The 22639-nt window shown below is 47.2% G+C and overlaps 1 protein-coding gene across 1 annotated transcript in view; it reads right to left on the bottom strand.

The window, feature by feature from the left end:
* Positions 1-2505: 2505 nt before the first annotated feature.
* Positions 2506-22639, bottom strand: part of Chmp4b (charged multivesicular body protein 4B) — a 39485-nt gene continuing 19351 nt past the window's right edge. Inside the window, exons 2-5 of the mRNA XM_047541769.1 lie at positions 7332-7509; positions 5481-5595; positions 4374-4500; positions 2506-3349 (exon numbers count right to left, since the gene is read on the bottom strand). Coding sequence (XP_047397725.1) covers positions 3285-3349; positions 4374-4500; positions 5481-5595; positions 7332-7509 — 485 coding nt within the window. The 3' untranslated portion in view covers positions 2506-3284. The remainder of the gene's footprint in view (positions 3350-4373; positions 4501-5480; positions 5596-7331; positions 7510-22639) is intronic.

The raw sequence follows: 22639 nt of genomic DNA on the forward strand, positions 1-22639 counted from the left end.
TTGATCCTGTGGTCCCAGCCCACTATGTTAGAATCACCACCCTAGGAGTGGTGATTCTGGGGCTTTCAACAAGCCTCCCGGGTGATTCTGAGGCACCTTTAGTTTTCCAGACAAGAGAAGGTAGAGGCTGACTGGGGTTTGAAAGAAATGTGGTCTGACCTGGTTTTGAGAAGCGGGCGGCACTCACCACTTGGGGTCTGCCTGTGGTGTCTGACGACGGCGGGGGCCAACTGCCCAGCAGTCATCCCCTCTTCCTTGCTCACAGAAACCCAGTTTTGTCCAGGTATCAAGTGGGTGGGCAGCGAGATACTCAGGGAAGGGAGGCCCCACCCCAGCCTCGAGGGAGAATTCTGACTGAACCCCTTTGTCTGGCTCCCACTTTCCCAGATTCCCTTGCCGCAAGGAGTGGCCATGCGACAAGCATGACCCATGAGACCCGAGGGGTTTGCCTGGACCCTTCTGGGGGTCTGCCTACTGGTGGCGTGGGCAGAGTGAGGCAGAGTTGGCGGGTGCTGATCCTGCAGCCATCGGCTGCTGACGGGAGGCTTCTTGGCGCTGGGTATAACGCGATGCCAGCTTATGACCCAGAGGCGACAAGCCCAAGGAGGAAAAGCCCGTGTGCCAGGACAGCCGAGCAGGGTGCAGAGGGCCTGGTTCTTGAGGACACGGTTGAGCCCGGCCCCAGCCCAGAACCCACCGCTACTACCAAGACTTCCTGTCCTGAGATTGAAGACTGGAGCCATCTTGAAGGTGAGGACTCCATCCCTTGCCTGCAGTCCCAGTGCCCTGGATGGTAACCACGGAGCCACATGCCCAGTCCTTTGCATTTCTTGTTTTGAGACAGGGTCTCACTATGTTGCTTAGGGCCTCGCTAAGCTGCTGAAGCTGACCTGGACCTTGTGATCCTCCTGATTCAGCCTGCTGAGCTTACAGGCGTGTGCCACCACGTCCAGTAAGTTGGAGTAAAATTTGCTTAAATAAGTGAATGTCATTTATATCATTTATGTCTGTTGGTTGAGTCTTCTGTTGCTTGTAACTGAGAAATCTGACCTGGTAAATTCTTTCTCTGGTCCAGAGAACCTCCTAAGAGCAAGAAAGGGGCTGGGTATTGAGCACTGTACCTCACAGGCCCGGCACAAGGTCTGCATCTGGTAGAAATGGGCATCTATTTCTCATGGTGGCCAGAGACATTCCCTTGGACCTGGTTTCTGGGTCTGCCAGAGCAAAGGGTTGGGTATAGGTGGTCCCTTCACCCAGACTGGTGAGAAGCCCCTGAGGCAGCTGAAGAGGGGTTCATGAAGGCCCGCTCTGGATCCCCCACATTCAAGGACACCAGGGGGCACCCCACAGGTGGAGGTGAGAAGCACTGCCACTAGGCTCTTCCTGAGGGGCAAAGAACCCCTGAGGTTGGCCAGACCCATCTCCACACATGGCACGTTTTCAGCAAGTCATCGAGTCCCAATTCCTGCTGTGGCAGGCTTGACAAGAGGAACCAATGGGGACCAGAACGCGACACGAGCAGCTCCACACAGACAGGACCCCAGAAATCATCTGGTCCCACCCTCTAGTTATTTTTTATTTGGGGGACTGGAGATTGGACCTAGGGGCACTTTACCACTGAGCCACATCCCCAGCCCTTTTCTTTCGAGAGGGTCTCACTAAATGCCCAGGCTGGCCTCTGATCTTCCAGCCTGTCTCCCGTGTCGCTGGGATCACAGTCACGCACCACCACACCTGGCTCGAAGGCTAGTTTTACAGATGGGAAAATGGGAAGGTAGGACACCCAGAGGACACCCAGAGAGCAGTAACAGTGCCTCACTGTGAACCCTGGTTGGGAAGCCACTCACAGGAGCGCCAACCCTTGCCAACCTCCCGGCTGCACCTCAAGCTGCCTGAGCCCCCAAAGAGGTTTTAAGAGGTTTGGGGAGAATGGGAATACTGCCAATTCACGTGCAGAATTTGGGATGAACGTGCATCATCTATTTTGCTGAGAGTCCAGGGTGTTCATCTGATTCTCAAACTGGTAGAGAGCCAAAGGGTGGAGAATGGAATGGGCTGGATCACAGTCACATGGCGACTCACAGTGACTGGAACTATCGATTGTGTCCTTGATTCTGTCACCACCCTACACTTCCTCCCCAGGGGAAGGTCCTTTTCTTCAATCCCACTGTCCTTCCACTGGAAGCACTAGGGTTTCCAAGAGGCAGAGTAATGCGCCCATGGACGGCGGCGGAAGAGGACCAAGACCCTGGAACCCTATGAGAACCAGCTCACCTGAACTGGGCCCAGGGATCCCCAAGCAAGGTGAGCATCGCAGACCCAGGGCCCCCAGAGCCACAGCAGATTCTAAGACAGGCTCTGCTCTTTGGTTCAGACTGTTGATATATGTCACATTCAAGTTTTCCACGTTTCCATTTTCCACAGATACCACTGGACACCATGCTGGCCTGGAAAGGGTCAGCTCCTGAGGTAAATGACAGACTAATTAAACACAACAGCCAAGTATGAAAATTAATTGAGATATTTAATAGACAGTGCAAACCATAATTTCATCTGAATATAAATGTATGCACATGTTTCCAATGAGTATCTATCAGTTATCACAAACAGCAACAGGACCTTAGAGCATGTTAGAAACCGCAGAGCTGAATTTAATTCTAACACTCTTACATCCATTTCAGATCAGTGTCACGAACTCCGAAAGAGCAGGGGTGGGAGTGAGGAGGGCCGGAGTGGTGGACGGGGGCAGCACACAGGTGAAGGACAGGAAAGAAGCACAGCTCTCGAGGAAGCCAACACCAATGCGTCGTTACAGCTAAGGACGAGGAAAAGCCTATGGCTTTTAAAAAACGACTTTCTGCCAGTACCATACAAGTCTTACAAAGAGATGTGCGACTAGTCAATCGACTTCAAAGGACAGAGGCTACATTTCAGATCATTTCAGCTGCAAATGGTCGACCCTTTCCATTGAGGATTCAGCAGTGGAGTTAGCATAGTCCAGAAGCTCAATGTTGGATTTGCAAATACAGTTTATTTTACAGAAATTCAACATTATAAACAGCAGGCACCTCCCTCCCGCCCGCCCGCCCCTCCCCCCGCCCCTCCTGCTGGGCGCAGACCATGCTGGGCCGGTGAGCAGTGAGCAGTGATGCGGCTGCTGCTTTGGAGTGAGACTGGAGAGCTATGGAGGCTGCCTGCACCACACCCTGCCTGCCCGCTCACGCAGCGCCTGCCGGCCGCGCAGGCCACCAGAGTCTGTCTGGGCCCAGCCTGCGCTGGACCAGTTATATGGATCCGGCCCAGTTCTCCAATTCCTTCATGTCGTCGTCCTCCTCTTCCTTCTTCTTGGCTGTGGAAAACAGAATAGGGTATTTAGGGGGCTGGCTGCCGCGACCCTGCCGCATTCTGGTGGGGTGCCAGGGCTGTGCTCCAGGGTGTTCCTCGGGGCCTAAAAGTTGCCACACAAAACCCCAGAACCCCGGGCTCACCCTCCCCAGCACCTCCCGCAGTCTAGCAGGGCCAGCGAGGTCAGGAAGACTCTGCACTGAGAGTCCCTCAGGATTCCCGCGAGGTCTGTCTCAGAGCACCTAACGGTGGAGGGGGAAGCCACTCACAGGAGTGCCAACCCTTGCCAACCTCCCGGCTGCACCTCAAGCTGCCTGAGCCCCCTCTGCACGCCCACAGGAGGCTTGCTGGGCACTGACTACGTGAGAGGCCTCTCCTCCTACATGGGAGACATGGGTGACCGCTGCCTGGGTGCTCTCTCCACACCAGATTACTTGCTTCCCCTTTTCAAGAAGCTCTGGGTGAAGTACTCTGATGGGGAGGGGCAAGCAACGGGGGAAGGAAGTGAGAGAACGGGGTCCCTGAAACAGCCGGAGCCGTTCCTCCCCGGGGGAGGGCCAGGCTTTCACAGGTGTGCACAGCACAGGCCTCTTTCCACTAAGAGTCTCACACCTTCTCACAGTGCCAGAACTTCCTATGATGAACAATCAGTTGAGAACAGGGGCTCTAAAATGGGTATAAGTCCCATCCCCCACTAACAGGACACCTGGCCATGTCTGGACACGGTCTCAGTTTCACAATACAGAGGGTGTTGCTCCTGGGGTGAGGCCCAGGGTGGTGTTCATACCCACAGTGCACAGGACAGCCCCTCCCCTCCCCTCAGATTATCTGGCCATGTCAATAGTGCTTAGATTAAAATTTTTAAAAAATCCTAGAAAAAGATAGATGACCTTGTCACTGTGGCCACTGCAACACATTCTACCTGGTTCTCAACCCTCCACAAGCCAAGGACCCAAACTGAAGTCCACCAAGCATAAGACCAGCCCCTCACCTGGTGCCATGGTATATGCTGACTCTTAAACACTCACCGGGTTTGGATGGTAGGGCTATAGAGGGAACATTTGGTAGAGGGACTGTTTCGGGTCCACTGATCTCCAGCAAATTCTTGTCTAGCTCCTCCTGTTCTAGTTCTTCTAATTCCGCCATGAGCTCATCCTGGTGAAGAAAGCAGAGTGAGGGAGAGCCCTCCTGGGAATCCCACCCTGCAGCCGTGTCTCTGCCCTGATTCTCAGGGGACAGCCCCTTCTGAAAAGGTCAGGGGGAAGTGAACGCCAGGCTCCACACTCTGACTCTCCTAAACAAGCTTCCGCTGGTGAACAACCACTGATGAGCACACGCATCTGGAACCCTGCCATCTGCTGTGAGCGTCGCGGGAGGTGGGGCTGTTGTTTTCATTCTATTTCTTTCTCAGAGCTGGACACCCTGAGTGACCGCTCAGGAAGGTTTGCTGATTGCAGCTGACTTTATCACCCAACCGACTCCAGTCTGAAGCCACGAAAATCCCAGTGTTGGGAGGTAGGGTAAAGGTGCAGGCTGGTTTCTCCTTATACGACTGGAGTCAGAGAACACAAAGAATCTGAGAAGAGCTGACCTTCAGGGGACTCAAATCTACAGCATAATGAAGTATCTTCACTGGGGCTGCCACTGTATTTTAAAAGCCCAAGAGACTTGAGGTCCCAAATTGCTACAGCAGCAATTGGCAGGTGGCTAGCATCCAGAAGGATGGCCCAGAGATCAGGTGTGAATGCTCCTTCCCTGGTTTTTCCTTTACATCAGAGCTGTCGGAGGGAAAATCCTGTATACCTCTCCCAGGCACAGTCACCTCTGCTGCCCCAGCTCTGAGCCCAGTGCCCACCACAGAAAGGTGCAGGGTACTGGCTTGTTGAAACCAATACTGAGCTGATGCCTGCCAAAAGGTCCTGATGAAGGTTCCTTTACACCAACTACCCCAAACCATGACAGCATCCTTCAAATCCAGAATTCAGGAAGGCTTAACACCATGCCTTGTCCATATCTATGTCTGGAGGGGTAAGAGCTGGTGATTTCCAAACCACACGCCCCTGCTGAGGCCTTCAACAACACAGCAAGGGATGGCCTGGGTGTCGCCAGTGAGGTTTCTGAATGAAATCACTCACCTCATCAAATTCTTCTCCAAATCCTACAGGTTTTGAAATAGCTGTTGAAATCTCCTCTGCAAGTTCTTGCTGGTCAGCAATGTCCTGCATTAACTCATCAACTTTATCGATGTCCCTTGAAATGAAAGGAGCAGATAGTTACATTAGCTGAGAGGTCTGTGTGAAGAGCTGTGCGAAGCGGAGCAGAAACCCTGCAGCACACAGTCTGCTTCCCAGCTCCACCCTGACAATCAGTCGAGCCCCTCCCCAGCCACCTGTCATCACTGCCTCCTCCTCCCTTTAAAAGAGGGGACAGACATGTCCTTAAGACATCACCTAGTCTAGAACCCTAAGAAAGTAAGGCTTAGCAAAGCTAAGTGGCACAGTCCAGGTCCCATATGCAAATGAGCAAACACGTAGGATGAGCCCACAGGACTTAAGCTCCTGAGCCAACAGCTCGTTTTCCAGCTCAAAGGCAACACTGTAGAGAGGGAGGTAAAATCACAAATCACAAAGTACAGCCATGTAAGCTGAAGGTCCTTCACATCGGCTCCTCTACTAGGCCCCAAAGAAAGGCAGTGCGTCTGCAGCGCTGACCATGAGACATTCGACTCCTCCAGAGGTCCACAGGTATGCACCTCAAAGCATGCACAGTACTCACAGAGACAGCTCTGTTCCAGGTGACTGAGAACAATCCCACCCTCAGATGACTCCTCCCTTATGTGAAAGTGACTTTTCCCCAAAACTTCCCATTTCCAGAGCAGGGAGCAGCAAACTTTTCCTGTAAAAGGTCTGCTAATTTTGTGGCATCTGTTATAGACATGCAACCCTGCTTTGTAGCACAAAAGCAGCCACAGATGATGTAAGATAAAGGCGTGACTATGTCTCAATAAAGCTTTATTTACAAAAATAGATAGCAGACCTACAGGCTGCCTTTTTTTTTCCTTTTTTTTTGGTACTAGAGGTCAAACCCAGGGACGCTCAATCACTAAGCCACATCCCCAGCCCTTCCATATTTTATTTAGAGACAGGGTTTCACTAAATTGCTGAGGTTGACTTTGAACCTGCAATCCTCCTGCCTCAGCCTCTTGAGCTGCTGGGATACCAGGTGCGCACCACTGTGCCTGACCCACAGGCTGCATTTTGTCAACCCCTGTTCTAGAGCACAGCTGGGTACTAAAAGGTAAGCAAGAAGGGCTCCAAGCACCCCAATGTAAGTTGTCAAGTCAAGAACTAAAACCAAATACAGAACTTTGTTCATGGAAAAGGCCCTCATTTGGAGCCTAGAACCTTGGTCTTTAGCTCCTTAAGCCACTGCCCATGAGAAGCAGCCACACAGAGAGGGAAGGACTGCTGAAAGCAAAAACACTGCCAGTTGATAGCCGTAGCCCAAGAGCAAGGGAAAAGGCAAAGCTTCCACCACAAGCAGACGTAAGAGCAGGGAGATGCAGAGCTCCTGGAAGCACCCACACGCCCAGGTCCTGCAGCGACGGCAGTCATGCCACCGATTCTAACCCCAGTTCTGTCCATGCACACATAAGACCCGGGTGTGCGGACTTCCTCTGGGATGCAGGCTTCTCCCCCTTGATGAGAAGACTTCCTAAGGACCTTCCCAGCTTAAAATTGTGCTCATCACAACAGGAAAGAATCAGGCAAAAAAATATTTTTCCACTCCACGAGCTCTGCCTCCAAAGGCAACAGGATTCATAATTCGTTTTAGAAGGGGCTCCCCAAAAGAAGGCAAATCAAATCAAAGTCAGGTGCTTGAAAAAGTCAAGGGGTCCACCCCAGGACACAGCCTGGGTGTGAGGCAAGCCAGGGCCAGCGCTGCCCTGCCACTTGGATGCTCCCTGCACCAGCAGTGACACGTACATGTTGTCATGGGCAGCCTTCATGGCCTTGGCGGCATAGCCCATGTTCTTGAGCACCTCGGTGTTGGTATTGGCATTCTCTAGGGCCTCCCGCTGGAACTCGATGGTGGACAGCGTGCCGTCAATCTGCGCCAGCTGCTTCTCATACCTCTTCTTTCGCTTCAGTGCCTGCAAGGCCGCTGTGCGGGGGGGAAAACACGATTTCAGAGAGCCCAGTCTTGGGAGAGGTCCTCGAAGTCACTGGAGCCTTCCCCCAGTTGTACTGGGTAGACCTCAGTTGTCGCCTCCACTATAACCAATGGTTAACAAATTAACAGTCTCTTCTACAAAAAGTACATTGATTTCTAAGAAAGCACAAAATTTGCATACCTCAAAATACAGCCAAGGAGCAAGCACACAAGCACAAGTTCACACCTCTAACACACACCCAAATCAAAGCATTGACAGGCACCCAGAGGAATAACACACTTCAGGGTCAAACTCCAGCTCACAGATGTAGGTGAGCTAATTAGCTTCCCTGCTAGGTTCACTGCGAAGAGTTAATGAGATAATGTATATAAACACCTAGCACGTTAACAAACTAGACACGCCCTAAAACCCTGCAGCTCTAATTATTATAAAGTACCATTTTATGCCAACTAATTCTAAAAGTAATAAATAACTATACCAAATACTAGGTAGGTTCAGGTTAAATGCTAAGCCAACAGGTCTATAAATGTTTATGATGCTTCTGCAAAGTAATATGGCAACACAGTAACAGCATATGATGTTCCTACCTTTGAGCCAGAAATTTTCCTCTAGAAATTATTCAACAGAAACAGAAAGCCCCCATGCCTAAGAATGGCTACTACACCATTCTCTATCACAGAAGACATGTAAACTAAAGACAGAACTCCTAGCCACCAACAAATCTAGAGACTGACCATTTGGTCAAGTCAACGGAATTAGCTATCTTAACCTCCTGGCTTAAGACTGTAGGGATCATTTTGTTTTAAAGGTCTGGTCAAGCAAGCAATTCAAACCAAGATGAATTTGTGAAAAAGTTGTGCTAAAACCACATTTCCATACTTAAAACCCAGGTTTCCTTCTCCTTACTGTCTCGGTTCCCTCTTTACACTAGAAGTAATCTTTAGCACCACCTTAGATGGGCACCAAAGGCAGAGAGGCACCTCGGCAGCCTGGGGCAGAAGGAATGGTTGAGCCGGACTGCACTGTGTTGCGAAGTCCACCTCGGGCCCACCAGCACCAGCCCCACAGACACACCCATGCACACCACGCTCCCTGTGTCCAAGACCTGATGCCGTCTCCTGCAGGCGATAGGTTACAATCGCCTCCCCTACAGGGCTGTGGTTTCTCCAAATGAATGTTACAGGAATAGCTAACAAATCTACTCACACACTTAGTCCAGGATTCCATCCTGAGAACCACTTGCCAAGGGAAAACGGCTTGGCCTCTATGTTAGTGTCCATGGAGCCTCCAAAAGCAACAGTTGAAACATCCAGGAAAACTCCCCCGGCCAAGGACAAAGCAGGTTAAAGAGACCTTGCAACACAAGTGAAGAACAATAATATGTGCCTCATTAAAATCTGAAAGCCACTTAATCTGTTCTCTCTCTGGATCCTGATGTGAATGGCTAAAATGTCTAGCCCCAAAACCCTTGCTGAAAACCCTCACCTCCTGCCAGCACTAAATCACATGCCCGCTGCAGAGGTTCCTCACAACAGCAACCCTGTAAGCAGAAGAGGAAGTTGAGGTTCAGAGGTTATGTACCAGTCCAGGCAGTCAAGGTAGTAAAAGGGTTGAAGCCAGGGGTGGAATTCCAAAGCCATGCACGCCTGCCACTCTCACTTATGCCCCCCACCTGATGAAGAGGGCAGGGGCCATCCAATACAGCGATGCCCAAGGGACTATGGAAACAAGAGGGAGTGGAAACCCAACCACCAAACCCTCGGTAGCTCCATCTGCCCACAGGGCAAAATTTCCACATGGTTTCATGTAGTCTGAAAGGACCTGCAGAGGCAAGGGACTGGGATTCTCTTCATAAGCCCAGGTCCTGGGCACCCTGGCACCAGGTCTTCAACAACCACGACAAGATGAAAGCTATCCTAGGAGAATCTTGTGGTCACTGAGCTGCTTCCTTCCTGGGTGACTTCCTTGCTGCTTCCCCTGTGACAGAAACTGACTTAGACACACCCTAATCGCCCAGTGATGCTCAGGTTCAGTTCAGGCACCCACATCCCACAGTTGCCCCTTTCCCCAGTTCCCCACTCCCGCCGTCCCTTGTCTACCATTCTAGAGTCACCAAGGCATGTTAAGAGCCTGCTGCAAGCAAGGCCGCAGTCCTGCCCGCCTCCTCGTTTCATTGAACCTCCTGGCACCCAGTGACCCAGAGCCAGATCCCATTCTAACACGGGAGTGTGGCTCAAAAGGATGAGCAGCACACCCAGGCCAGCTGCTGCCATGTGAGGAGGGGAGGGCTCAGGCACTGGTCGTGGAACCCCCAGCCCCCTGCTGTTCCCCACAGCAGGCTGAGAACGACAGCAAGTACGCAGGGACAGTCCTGGAGAACAAACACAGAGATGATGGAGCGGTCTTGCTTTTTAGTGTCCTGAGTGTAGCAGAAGCCTGGTAAAATGTTATGAGCTGATTTTATACCATCAACATCCTGATCTTTAAAACTAAAGTTATTATTTCGAAGGGGAGGAGGCATGGGGTAGGAACAATATAGAATGAATCGGACTTTATTACCCTATGTGCATATGATACACGACCAGTGTAACTCTACAACAGTACAACCAGAAGAATGAGAAGTACACTCCATTTAGCATGATGTGTCAAAATGCATTCTACTGTCATGTATGGCTAATTAGAATAAAACATTTTTCAAATTAAAAAAGTAAAGTTATTGTTTCCATATTAACATCGCAAATTTAGAACTGCTTTTTCTCTCATACTCTTTTTGGGGAGGGTGGTACTGAACAAAACGATGCTCCTTCACTGAGCTACATCCCAGCCCTTTTATTTTTAATTTTAAGATAGGGTCTTGCTAAGTTGCCAATGTTAGCTTCAAACTTGCAATCCTCCTGCCTCAGCCTCCCAACTAGTTGGGATTATGGGCTTATGTTCCCACATTTGGCTTATTAATACATGTCAACTGTCAGTGACTTCCTTCTTTTTTGGGGGGTGGGGCGCTGGGGATTGCACTCAGGGGCACTCAACCATTGAGTCACATCCCCAGCCCTATTTTTTTTTTAAGAGACAGGGTCTCACTGAGTTGCTTAGTGCCTTGCCATTGCTGAGGCTGGCTTTGAACTTGAGATCCTCCTGCCTCAGTCCCCCAAGCCACTGGGTTTACAGGCGTGTGGCACTGCGCCCAGCTTGGCAGTGACTTCTTGATGCCAATCCTAAACTTCTCTAACCTCACCTCTCCTTCTCAATACCCCCAAGAAATAAAAGATCTGGAAGCAAATACCCATTACATAAGGAAGGTAAGCAAGAGATCCCCTACAATGAAAAAATCATGATTATACTATTTATCTTGCAGACTAATATCTAGAACAAGGACTGGTATGCAATATGTACCCAGGATATATTAAATTGAATCTCTAATTTCATCATTTTTATAAGGTTTTTATATATACAGTCTCCAACTTACAAGGATGCCAGTGCACATACACACGGCCACTCTTTCATTTTCAGTAAATTACATGAGCTATTCAACACTTCGTTGCAAGAAAGGCTTTGTGTTAGATCATTTTGCCCACGTATAGGCTAATGTAAGCGCTCTGAGCACATTATGACAGGCTGGACTGAGCTCTGGTGTTCAACATTAAGTGCCTTTGAAGCACCTGTATTCTGGACTGGGTTCCCACGTGAGGTGCACTTCTGACTCAGGAGAAACGACAGCACTTTGTTGAAACTCAGACTAGAGCAATCATGGCACGATCCTCTCCCTGCAGCTCTCCTATATCACAAAATAGGACAAGCTGCTCACCGTGAGGGGTACCCTCTCTAAGACTGGGGAAAGGTTCCCAGCAAGGAGCCTGGTCCCCAGCATCCTCTTCCTACTGTGGGGTTGACAAAACTTCCTCCCCTCCAGGCAGGGGTCTAGTAGGGTCTGTTGATCTTTTTTACTCCATCTAACTTCCACGTGTGTTTCTCAACTCATTGAGACCAAAGAGAAAGGGAATATCCTGAGAAAAACCTAACTGTGACTCACAAGGAAAGTAACCCTTGAAAAGGAAAGTAACCCTTGAAAAGAGCCATGGGTCTGCATGTGTGCTGCAAGAACATATGTAAATAAAGTCACTGGGCGGGGTCGTGGCTCAGTGGTAGAGCGATTGCCTAGCATGTGTGAGGCGCTAGGTTGGATTCTCAGCAACGCATAAAAATAAATGAATAAAATAAAGGTCCATCAACATCTTACAAATAAATAGTCACAGCACTGGAACCATCCCATACCTTACAACCAGGAGCACCGCACAACTTAGGGCTGAGGGGAGCCCAGGTGCTTATATTAATGATACACTTCCTGAACAATGTCCCTCTTAAAACTTCTTCCATCACAACCATATTCCTGACCACAGAGATTTGCTTCTACATGTAGCCAAAGTCCAAAGGGCAATGGTTACTAAATATATCCAGGCTTTTAATGCTGTGCCTAACCTTTCTAAGTTCCTAATGGCTGGATTAAGACATAAGCATTTAAGAGCTGGGAATGTGGTGCAGGGGTAGAGTCTTTGCTTAGCAGGCAGAGGACCCCCCCCCCCCCCGTTTGATCCCCAGTACTACAACTACAAACAAAAAAGTGAGTACTGGGTTAATGAGGGGTCGTTCATCTAAACCAAATATTCAAGAGGTAGCCAAAGGAATTCCTTTTCTGCCAAACAACCCCCAGTGTCATTGTAAACATAATGGCTTTAATAATTGAAATCTAACCCAGACCAGGCCGATAGATGTTGGAAGAGGTTGCTTTTAGATGGAAAAAATAGTCCTTGGAATCTCCATATTTAATTATGCCTTTGCCGGTTCCAAGAGAGTAATTACAGCAGCAATTACAGAATCTAATAACCAGCTTATTGGCTCTGAAAGCTGAAGCAAAAACAACTCAACCATGTTGAAATAAACATTGGTCTCCAGACGGTTGCTTCATTAGACCCTCCCAACAGCTATCTGGGAGAAAGATACAGAAGAGTCACCCTAAGAAGCAAAGAGACCAGAGGGAAAGATATTCACTTAGGACCAAAACCCCTTCTGCAAGGCATCTGTCGGGACCACAGAAGCCACTTTCAGAGAATGCATCAGTTCCACACAACTAGACAGGACACTGTTCTCTCCTAAGCAAAGGCCAACTTTGCTCTGAAGCGGTGCTGAGGAGGAAGGTAAGGCTACCTGCTCCAATCTACCCAGGGGCAAAGAGCCCAGAGTGTCTCAAAAGATGCCCCCAAAGTCATGACCACACAATGCCTACTAGCAGAGTCTCCGGGATGGACAGGAGGGCCCAGTGATGTGCTCTCACCAAAAGGACAGTGGTGTCCACCGTTCTTTCAAAGACCAAGACCCTACATTTTAAGTCATTGGGCAGAAAGGCTGGGAGGGAAGAAGCGCCCACTCTCAGCGTGAACGAGACAGCGAAAAGCAAGCTCCAAAGGACACTTACACACAAATGCAACACCAGAGCTCCAGCCACGGGGAGAATTCTGAAGAGCCCTCAGCAGCCTCGGGACACTCAGCAGGGCACTGGCAGGCAGCCAAGTGAGGCAAGGGAGCCCACTCTCCCTGCCCCCCCCACCGCTCAGATGTTTCTGGCTCATTATGCTTGTGAATCCACTTCAGATGCTCAGGGAAACCTAAGCCAGGAGAACCACATCTGGCCTTCAAGCCACTAGTCACCTTGCCAGAGGTGGGCTGGGTAGGAGTATCATCTGTCATCTGCCTCATGTATCTGAACAAGAGGCTGAAAGTCAAAACCGCAAAGTTAACCAATGCCAAAGAAACCCATCCTATAGAAACCCGATGGTTACCACCTGACAATGTGATATAAACCTTGATCAGTTAAAGAGTTACAATCTTGATATCAAGGGCAGAGAGGTCTCAGAGGTACTGAAGTCCAGGTCTTCTCATTATATAACTGAGAAAAATGATGTCCAGGGAAGGGGGCACAGGCTGCCAGGGCCTCGCAGAAAGTCGGAAAAAGAATCAGGACTAGAACTAGCTCAGAGCTCTTCTGCTACCTCAACTCTGTTATCTCCAAAGTAAGTTGCCAGAAATAAACCAGCAGCTCTCCCTGCCACAAGGATAATGATCTGCCAAACTCTCACTCCATTTCCAAACTCTATACTCTTTGCAAACCCCATTTAAAGTTCGTATCACTGCTTGGGAGGTTAAGGCAGGAGGATCACAAGTTTAAGGCCAGCCTCAGCAACTTAGCAAAGCGCTAAGCAACTTAGATCCTGTCTCAAAACAAAAACAATAAGGGCTGGGGATGTAGCTCAGTGGTTCAGGTGTCCCTTGGCTAAATCTCCATTATCAAAAAAAAAAGTTCATGTCAAAGTCAGGCCTGGGGGGCACATGTCTGTAATCCCTCAGCTACTTGGGAGGCTGAGGCAGAGGATCCAAGTTCAAGGTCAGTCTCAACAATTTAGTGAGACTGTCTCAACCCAAAATTTTAAAAAGGATTGGAGTTGGGGCTCAGTGCTTGCCTAGTATGTGTAAAGCCCTGGGCTCAATCTCCAGTACTCCATAGGAAATAAAAGTACATGCTAAGAATTAGAAAACTACCTAATTTGCTCTCCTAAGTTCCCAGTTAGAAGAAAAAGAATGGAAAACAGGTGCTAGCTGGTTGGGTCATGACTATTTTCCCCACATGGGTGCTACTGAGCTTACCTACAGTTTCAGCAGGGAGGGTGGGGCTCTCATTTCTCTACCCTGTATGGAGGTGGCAGGAAGAGCATGGATCTATAAGGCTAACAAAGTTCTTAGAATGTCGTTCAGTGGTACAGCACTTGCCTAGCGTACGAAGCAATTCCCAGAACACCCCTGCACACACAAAAAGTGCTCAGAAATCAAAATGCACCTTTGAAGCCCCAAAAGACTGTTTTGTGTCCATCAAAGCTCAGTGTACAGGCTCACCTGCAGGCCTGAGTGCCTCCCGCAACAGCCCTGGACTGCTGTCCCAACACTGTGGATTTATTCCCAGGCACCTGGTGGGTTCAGGCAGAGGCACAAACACATTTTCCAGGGCAGCCTCCTCCTTTGTGACGAATCTCCCTATTCCCCTAATGTGCTCTCCGTGGCCTGCAGCTGATGTGCTCCATTTAGAGATGGTAAAATAAGTACTTGTATATGACCAGGAAGTCAGAGTCTGAAGCCCTGCTGACTTCCTCAGCAAACACTCAGGGAGTATAGTACTCACAGCAAGGGAAAATTCTGGAGAAAAAGAAAGAAGCTGCTTATCGTTTTAACAGGGACAAAGATGGAAGAAATGAGCTAGCTCCATGATACACAAACTAACAGAATAACAAATGTTCTAGAATCATTTATTTCTTATTTATTTTTGGTACTAGGGACTGAATTTATCAGAACTGCTTAACTACTGAATCATAACCCCAGCCCTTTATTTTTATTTTTCACTTTGAAATAGGGTTTCACTAGGTTGCTTAGAGCCTCACTGAAGTGCTAAGCTGGCTTCAAACCTGTGATCCTCCTGCCTCAGCCTCCCAAGCCACCGGGATTATAGGCTGTGCCTCCCCAAATCATTTAAACAACATATACAACCAGTGTTCTGAACAAGGCTTGATGAGGCACTAGGGCAGTCAAGGAAGCTTAGGAAAGCTGGGCCACATCAAGTTACAATGGTGGTTTAAGCTTGTCCGGTTTTCCGGCTTCAAGTTTCAGTTCCACCATCAAGTCACCCTAAGCAAATTCCTTAACCTCACTAATCCCCATAACAGCACAGGTGCACAAGGCTATTGTGAGGAGCACAGGGCTACTGTGAGGATCAGGACCAGGCAAGTATGTGATGCGCCTGCACAGGGCCTGACAGGCAGTGAAGTGCTCAGTAAATGTCTGCTGCTCGTATTTGTAACTGCAGAACTTCTCAGAGCCTGTTTTAATGGGAAGGGAACATACCCCACTACAACCAACTGGGGTGTGTAGGGGGTGGAAATCAACACCATCTGTCCCAAACATCTGCAAACCAGACTGGGAAAAATAAATTTAAAACCACCTTGATCATGTTAGCCAATGCCAATTTTGTCACGCCTACACCTGGCTGAAGCCCACCAGCACTGGTCACAGAGAAAAGGAGTATGAGGCTGGTGCCAGAAAACCAGGTCAGAATCTTGGCTCTGACCCTAGTGTCAGGTAGGTCATTCAACACTCTGAATGCGTTTCATCAGATACAAAATGGGTGTGATACCCCTACCCCAGGATGGAGCAGCTCTGTGAAGACACTCTATGAATGTGGCGTTCTCTCCATCCTGCCTGCCTCCTCCCTGTCTACCCCTCTTGCCTTGCTGGCGTCCATCATGCTCTCTGGTATCTCTTACCTTCCAGGTCCTGTCCCATCTTCTAGCTTGGCAGGTCTCTCTAAGAAAGAGACAGTGTAATACAGTAGAGAAAAATATAATACAGCAAGGGAGTATAATATGTTGGGGTCTTTTTTTTTTTTTTTTTTTTTTTTTTTTTTTTTTTTTGCGGTGCTGGGGATCGAACTCAGGGCCTTGTGCTTGCGAGGCAAGCACTCTACCGACTGAGCTATCTCCCCAGCCCCGGGAGTAGAATAAGATACTCCCTTACCTGTGGGAGATGTGCTCCAAGCACCAAGTAGGTGACTGAAACTGTAGATAGCACCAAACCCTAAAAATTCTGTGTCCTCCTATATGTACATAAAGTTCAACTTATAAATTAGGCCTAGTAAAAGACTAACAATAATAAGCAGAACAATTATAACCATATATTCTAACAAAAGTTATTTAAATTTTATGAGTTGTTTATTTCTGGAGTTTTCCACTTATATTTTCAGATCACAGATGACCTAGGAGTAGTTGAAATCACAAATGGCAAAACTGCAGCTAAGGAGCACCACCATATGTAAGAGCAGTGGGCTTTTCTGAGGGTTTTCTTGGGAGCTGGCACCATGAGTGTACATGCTCACTGGCTGTGAGGAGCTGTTAATGTTCCACTTGGCGGATAAGGATACTGAGGTTCAAGAAGTTCAAGATCATCAAGTCATATGGTCATACAGTGGCAGGTCTGGGATCACAGCCGGGCTGCCTATCTGCATAGGGCACATTCATTCTCCACAGGTACACCTATCCTGCCTGAGTAGGCAGCTGGGCTGCCTGGCAATCAGAGCTGTTGCTGCCTTCGCAGCCCACAGATTCTGCAGCTAGCACTCTTGTACCAAGGGCATCCAGGGGCTTCTCAGTCTGCCCAGAAACTCCACTAACTGGTAACCCAGGAGGGAAGGCAGGAAAAGCCTCTAGACAAAAATTTTCTTTCTAGTGGATTTTAAATTGGTTAAAAGCACATGTGATAAAAATTCAATCACTTTATCATCTCCCTGCACTTAGGCTAATGATTCTATACAGCTGGGGAGTTTGCAGAATGTTTCTTTCTAGGCTTCAAAGGATAAATGTCTTCTTCTCTCATGCCTGTCCTATGTCTTCCCTAGACCAGCAACCCCAAAGACAGAAGCTACCTCTCTGTGTCCCTAACAACCCTGAGGCAGGAAGAAAGGCAAGGCGCTCCAGAACATCCAACCAGGTCCTATCATTTCTTCACTTGTCAATGCCCTTTGTCCTCCTGATGGCCTCCAAGACCAAAATGACCTTCCTTCTACATGCTAGAGGCCCAGGGCCCTGGTGTCAGGTAGGTCAACACTCTGAATGCGTTTCATCAGACCATAAGGTTTCCCACATTTCTGTCACTTGGCTGCTTTTCCCTAAGTTAACCTCCATTGAGATGCCTAGACTTTAAAACCAAAGGGTCCCAAAGCGTTTGTTATCAGGGATAGTGAGCCTGGGACCTCCCTGGTGACTAGCTGAGGCATAGACTTCAGAGAAAGCAGTAGACTGTTCCAGAATGAGGCAGCAGGAGTGGTCCAAGCTATAAGAAAAAAATGACCAAGCGAAATCAGGCCCACCGAAAGCACCAGAGGAAGGCTCTGTGTGGCTGCTGCCTCCTGCTTCCAAAAAGGCTGCTGATAGCTTCCCATGGCTCTGTGGCAGTAGGGTTCCATTCCAACAGGAAGGGGAGATTGGTTCTTTTTCTTTTTCTTTTGGCAGTGCTAGGGATGAACCCAGGGTCTCTTGCACGCTGGGCAAGCACTCTACCACTAAGCTACACCCCCAGGCCCAAGAAGAGATGTTTCAATTCCCAGACACAGCAGGCAGCAGAGAATAAGAAGCTCTTGGTGATAACTCAGAACCAGGATGGGATAACTGGAATCCTAGGAAAGAAAGTGACCTACCCATAGTTATTGAGGGTCATAGACAACAAGTCTGCAGAATTTCATTTTCAGAGGCCAGAACTGAGCACCCATGAAACCCACAGATGTCTTAATTGTCCCATGTCTTAATTAAAATATGTACTAATATATAAATTTGAATGTTATATATTTCAGTTTTGGGGTTTCTTTTGTAAATTCAGAGTATCTGACAATACTGAGACCATGGTGGCACCTGGCAACAATCCAATGGAACTGAGTAGCTGTCATCCTTTAGAAGGGGCATACTCCCCTTCACCTCAGAGCCTACCCCTGCCCACCACCTGCTTCCAGACCATCTCTCTAACACCTGACACTAATCTTGAGGAAACTGCTAGGAGTTATCTGGTACAACTGCTTGCCTTCAAGCAATGAAGGTTATGCCCACTTTACTAGTCAAATGAAGTCCCAAACGTTCAACAATTTGCTCAAGGTCACAAAATTTGAGGTAACACACAATGAAGAATCCAAGCCAAGTGTCCCAAATGGATTAATGCTCCTTCAACAACTCCTGAAAAGACTTGTATCCAAACACCACCTGCATGCAGCACAGGGCCTGCAGTCCTGTATGTGGCCAAGACCAAAATTTGTGCCAAGACCAAATTATGTCCCTAAGCAAGCCTCCTCACTTCTTAGGGCCTCAGACTTCTCATCGAAGACAAGGGGAAGGTAGATATTCTCTCTCTTTCTCCAAATGAAACATGATATAGAAAGCCATGTGGTTCTAACTAGATTGAAACAAACATGAAAGGCTTTTTCTGGTTGACCTGTGTGATCCTGAAAATGTAATTAACAACTATATGATCCATTTCCTGAGCAAGTCACATAATTAAGTTTGTCCTGTCCAATGAAATCAGCAGTCTCTCTCTCATTTTAACTGACTGCACAAACTGAGTTAGAAAGATCAGAGACTCCCTCTAGCCTCAAACTTGGCTGCTCCAGCGGGGCAAAGGCAGTCAGCACTCAAGATTCCACGTTGGCCACAGATGTCACTCATGAAGAAGAGGTAAATGCAGTCAGTCAGAACGTGAACCCAAATGCCTCACACCCTTACAGATTCTAGCACTGTTGCCCTCTTGCCTGAAAATCCTCTCCTGCCAGGCCTGGGGGACACCGTAGCAGGGTTCTCCTGCCCTGCAGCCATTTCTTCTATTTTTATTTTTGGCAGGGGGACAGAGCTGAAGATCAAACTCATGTGTACTAAGCAAATGCTCTACCACTGAGCAACACCCCAGGCCTAGCCGTATCTTCTTGTTTTTTTTTCCCCTAAATTCTTTCCTTCTTCGGTTGGAGTTCAAACTTTGGTCCTGAGTTCTTCTTTTCTCACATACTCACCTAAGTTAATACCTATTCAGAAACTTGGTTTTTCATTTAATCATCACAGTAAGAAATATGTTTAATTAGCCTATTTGACAGATGAGATTTGAGGCCTGGAAAGATTAAAAGTGACTCACTAAACTCTAAACACTTGTGAATAACGAACAGGCAGTCAAGATTTAAACAGATGCAGGGCATGCTGGCTCATGTCTGTAATCCCAGTGGCTTGAAAGGATGAGGCGGGAAGATTGCAGGTTTGAGGCCAGCCTCAGCAACTTGAGGAGGCCCTAATCACCTTAGCGAAACTCTGTCTCAAAATAAAAAATAAAATAAAATAAAAAGGGATGTAGATGTGGCTCATTGGTAAAGTGGTCCTGGGTTCAATCTCCAGTACCAAAAACCAAACAAACAACAACAAAAAAAAAACCCACTTCTGCTTTGGCTAAGATAGAGTGGAAGGAACTAGATTTACCCTTCTGCCCAAGATAAATGAAACAATGGTTTCAAGACACTGAATATCAGGCAAAAAAGGACAATGATCCCTGAAAAATGGGAAATAAACAAGGTGAGCCCCTGACTACCCCCTGCCCTATTGCTTTGGAGAGGTTTCTAGGCTGAGGTCAAGAAGGCAGACCAAGCTGACTTTCAGAGTTGACAAGACGGAGCAGAGAGTCTGGAGAGACCAAGTAGCTGTGGCAGAACACAGGGCAAGAGAGGAGAGAGCTGCAGAAGGACAGGACCCCAGAGGGCTGCAGAGGACACCCCTGAAATAGCAGAATAATGACTAGCACACACAAAGAAGCAGAAGCTACTAAGGGCAGGGAATGAACCACTCAAAGGATGAGAGAGAACAGAAGCAGAGGCCAGCTGGAGCACCTGCTCCTCAGTCAGACTGGAAAACCTCGTAATTCACAGCTCTTCAGTATGGTCTTATCTCAACAGTAGGAATAAGTGCCCTGTACTAGATAAACACTGCTCTGGGCCTGCCTAACAAATCTTAAAATCAAGACCCAATTTTAGTATATGTGCTGCCGAAGCGAGCACAAAATCAAGACCCAAAAGGACAAAATGTTACCAAGAAAACTGTGCCCAAGACAAAGGTAAAATACGTGTAGGAATACAGAAAATTTACCAATGAAGTAAAATTGACATTTGACATCAATCAAAAATTACCAAGCATGCAAAGCAGTGGGTAAATGATATCCACGATAGGAAGAAAAATAAAATCAACAAATTGTCAAGTAATTCAGAACTAATGCAGATGTCAGAATTAGCAAAGACTTTTATTATATATATTTAAACAGTTAAAACTGCTGTACGTTCAAAAAGTTTAGGAGCTACATGGAAGATTTTTTTAAATCCAAAGTGAGTTCCTAAGATTAAAATTATTAAACGAGAGTAACAGCAGATTAACACTACAGAAAACAAGACTGGTAAACTTGAATACATAGCAATAGAAACTATCCAAATGAAACAAACTGGTACTAAGTAAAAGAAATATTTCAAAAAATAATGGTTTATATTTTCCCAATTCAATAAGAACTACAAACCTACAGATCCAAGCTCAACAAACCCTGAACATAAGAAACACGAAGAAAACTACACCAGAGCATATTATGATGAAACTGATCAAAACCAGAGATAAAGAGACAATCTCAAAAGCAGCAAAAAGAAAATACACTTATTGTGTACACAGGAACAACAATGAAAATGACAAGTAGGGGCTGGAGCTGGGGTTCGTGGTAAAGTACTCACTGAGCACGTGGGAGGCACTGGGTTTGATCCTCAGCACCGCATAAAATTAAATAAATAAAATAGAGGTACTGTGTCCATCTACAACTAAAAAAATTTTTTTAAATCATATACATAACCAGTTTTTTTTCTTGTACTACCTGGGATCAGGGCTGTAGACATGCTAGGTATGTCTACATTTCCAAATATAACGATAGACTTTAAATAACCCATCAAAGAAAAAAAAAAAATCAGAAAGAATTCTAAACAAAATGAACATAAAAACACAACATAAAATCTGTGAGATGCCACTAAGATAGTACTTAGGGGAAATTTTATAGCACTAAATGCCTGTGGTAAAAAAGAAGATCTCAAAGCAATGACCTCAGCTTCCACCTAGAAAGACCAGTGTGGTGTCACATGCCTGCAGACCCAGCTACTTGGGAGGCTGAGTGAGGCAGGAGGATTGTTTGATTCCACAAATTTGAGACCAGCAGCCTAGGGAACACAGAGATGGAGATTAAAAAAAAAAAAAGCTAGAAATGGAATGAAATTCAAAACAAGCAGAAGAAAGGGAGTGAAGATCTAAGGCAGCAGGGCACAGGTGCACAGGTCAGTAACCCCAAGGCTAAGGTGAGAGGATTGCAAATTGGAGGCCAGCCTGGGCAACACAGCAAGACTCTTTAAAAAAAGCAAGAAAGAAAAAGGTGAAAGATCAATAAAAGAGAAAACAGAAACAATAGAGAAGGTCAGAAAATAAAATCTGGCTCTTTGAGAAGATCAATGAAAATTGAACTTCTAGCTAGACTGATCAGGAAAAAAAGATTACAAAAAAAAATATTACAAATACCAGGAATGACAGATGTGGTACCACTACAGATTTCACAAATATTAAGGATAAGAAGGGAACATTATTAACAACATCATACCAATAAATTTAACTACTCAGATGAAATGGAAAAATTCTTTGAACTACACAAATCTATGCTCTTTTTACTATATCAGAGATCACATTTGGCTCATGACATTTTGCTAGGAACTTAAGGACAAAAATTATATAGTCCCGAGGTTGAAAGAGCTCACAGGCTAGTAGAGACAGGCAATGTGACATGATAAAAGAGGTAAGCACCAGGCACTGGAGAAGCCTAGACGGAGGAGGGGAACCTGACTTTGAAGTTATAACACTTCATTATTTTTTTTTTTTTGGTACCATGGATTGAACCCAGGGGCGCTTAACCACTAAGTCACATCCTAAGGCCTTTTTATTTTTTAATTTTGAGAAAGGGTCTCATTAAGTTGCTTAGGGCCTTGCTAAATTGCTGAAGGTGGCCTTGAACTTGTGATCCTCCTGCTTCAGCCTCCTGAGTCAGAGTCAGAGCTGCTGGGATTACGGGCATGTACCACTGTGCTCTGCTGAGTTATCACACATTTTAAAGGATGATAATGAGTCATCTCTGAAGCAGGAGGAACCGAGAGGCAACAGAGTAAACAAAGATAAAAATCAAGGAGAGAAACTCAAGAACTGACTTGTCTTACTAAGGAGCTGCTGGACTTTATCCCAGGGTTAGTGGGCAGCTATTAAAAGATTCAATACAGGATAGAAACGTGAGCAGATTTACATTTCAGAAAGATCCCTCTAGTTGCTGTGGGAGAAAAGATCCAACTACTGTAATAACCAGAGGGTTTGGTTTCAAGGGCCTGAACTCAGACCACAGCAGAGGGCCGACCAGGGGGCTTGAACTTGAGACACTCAGAGGGAAGACTTCAGGGGC

This window comes from Sciurus carolinensis, chromosome 2 (genome assembly GCF_902686445.1).
Source record: "Sciurus carolinensis chromosome 2, mSciCar1.2, whole genome shotgun sequence".
Classification (NCBI taxonomy): domain Eukaryota; kingdom Metazoa; phylum Chordata; class Mammalia; order Rodentia; family Sciuridae; genus Sciurus; species Sciurus carolinensis.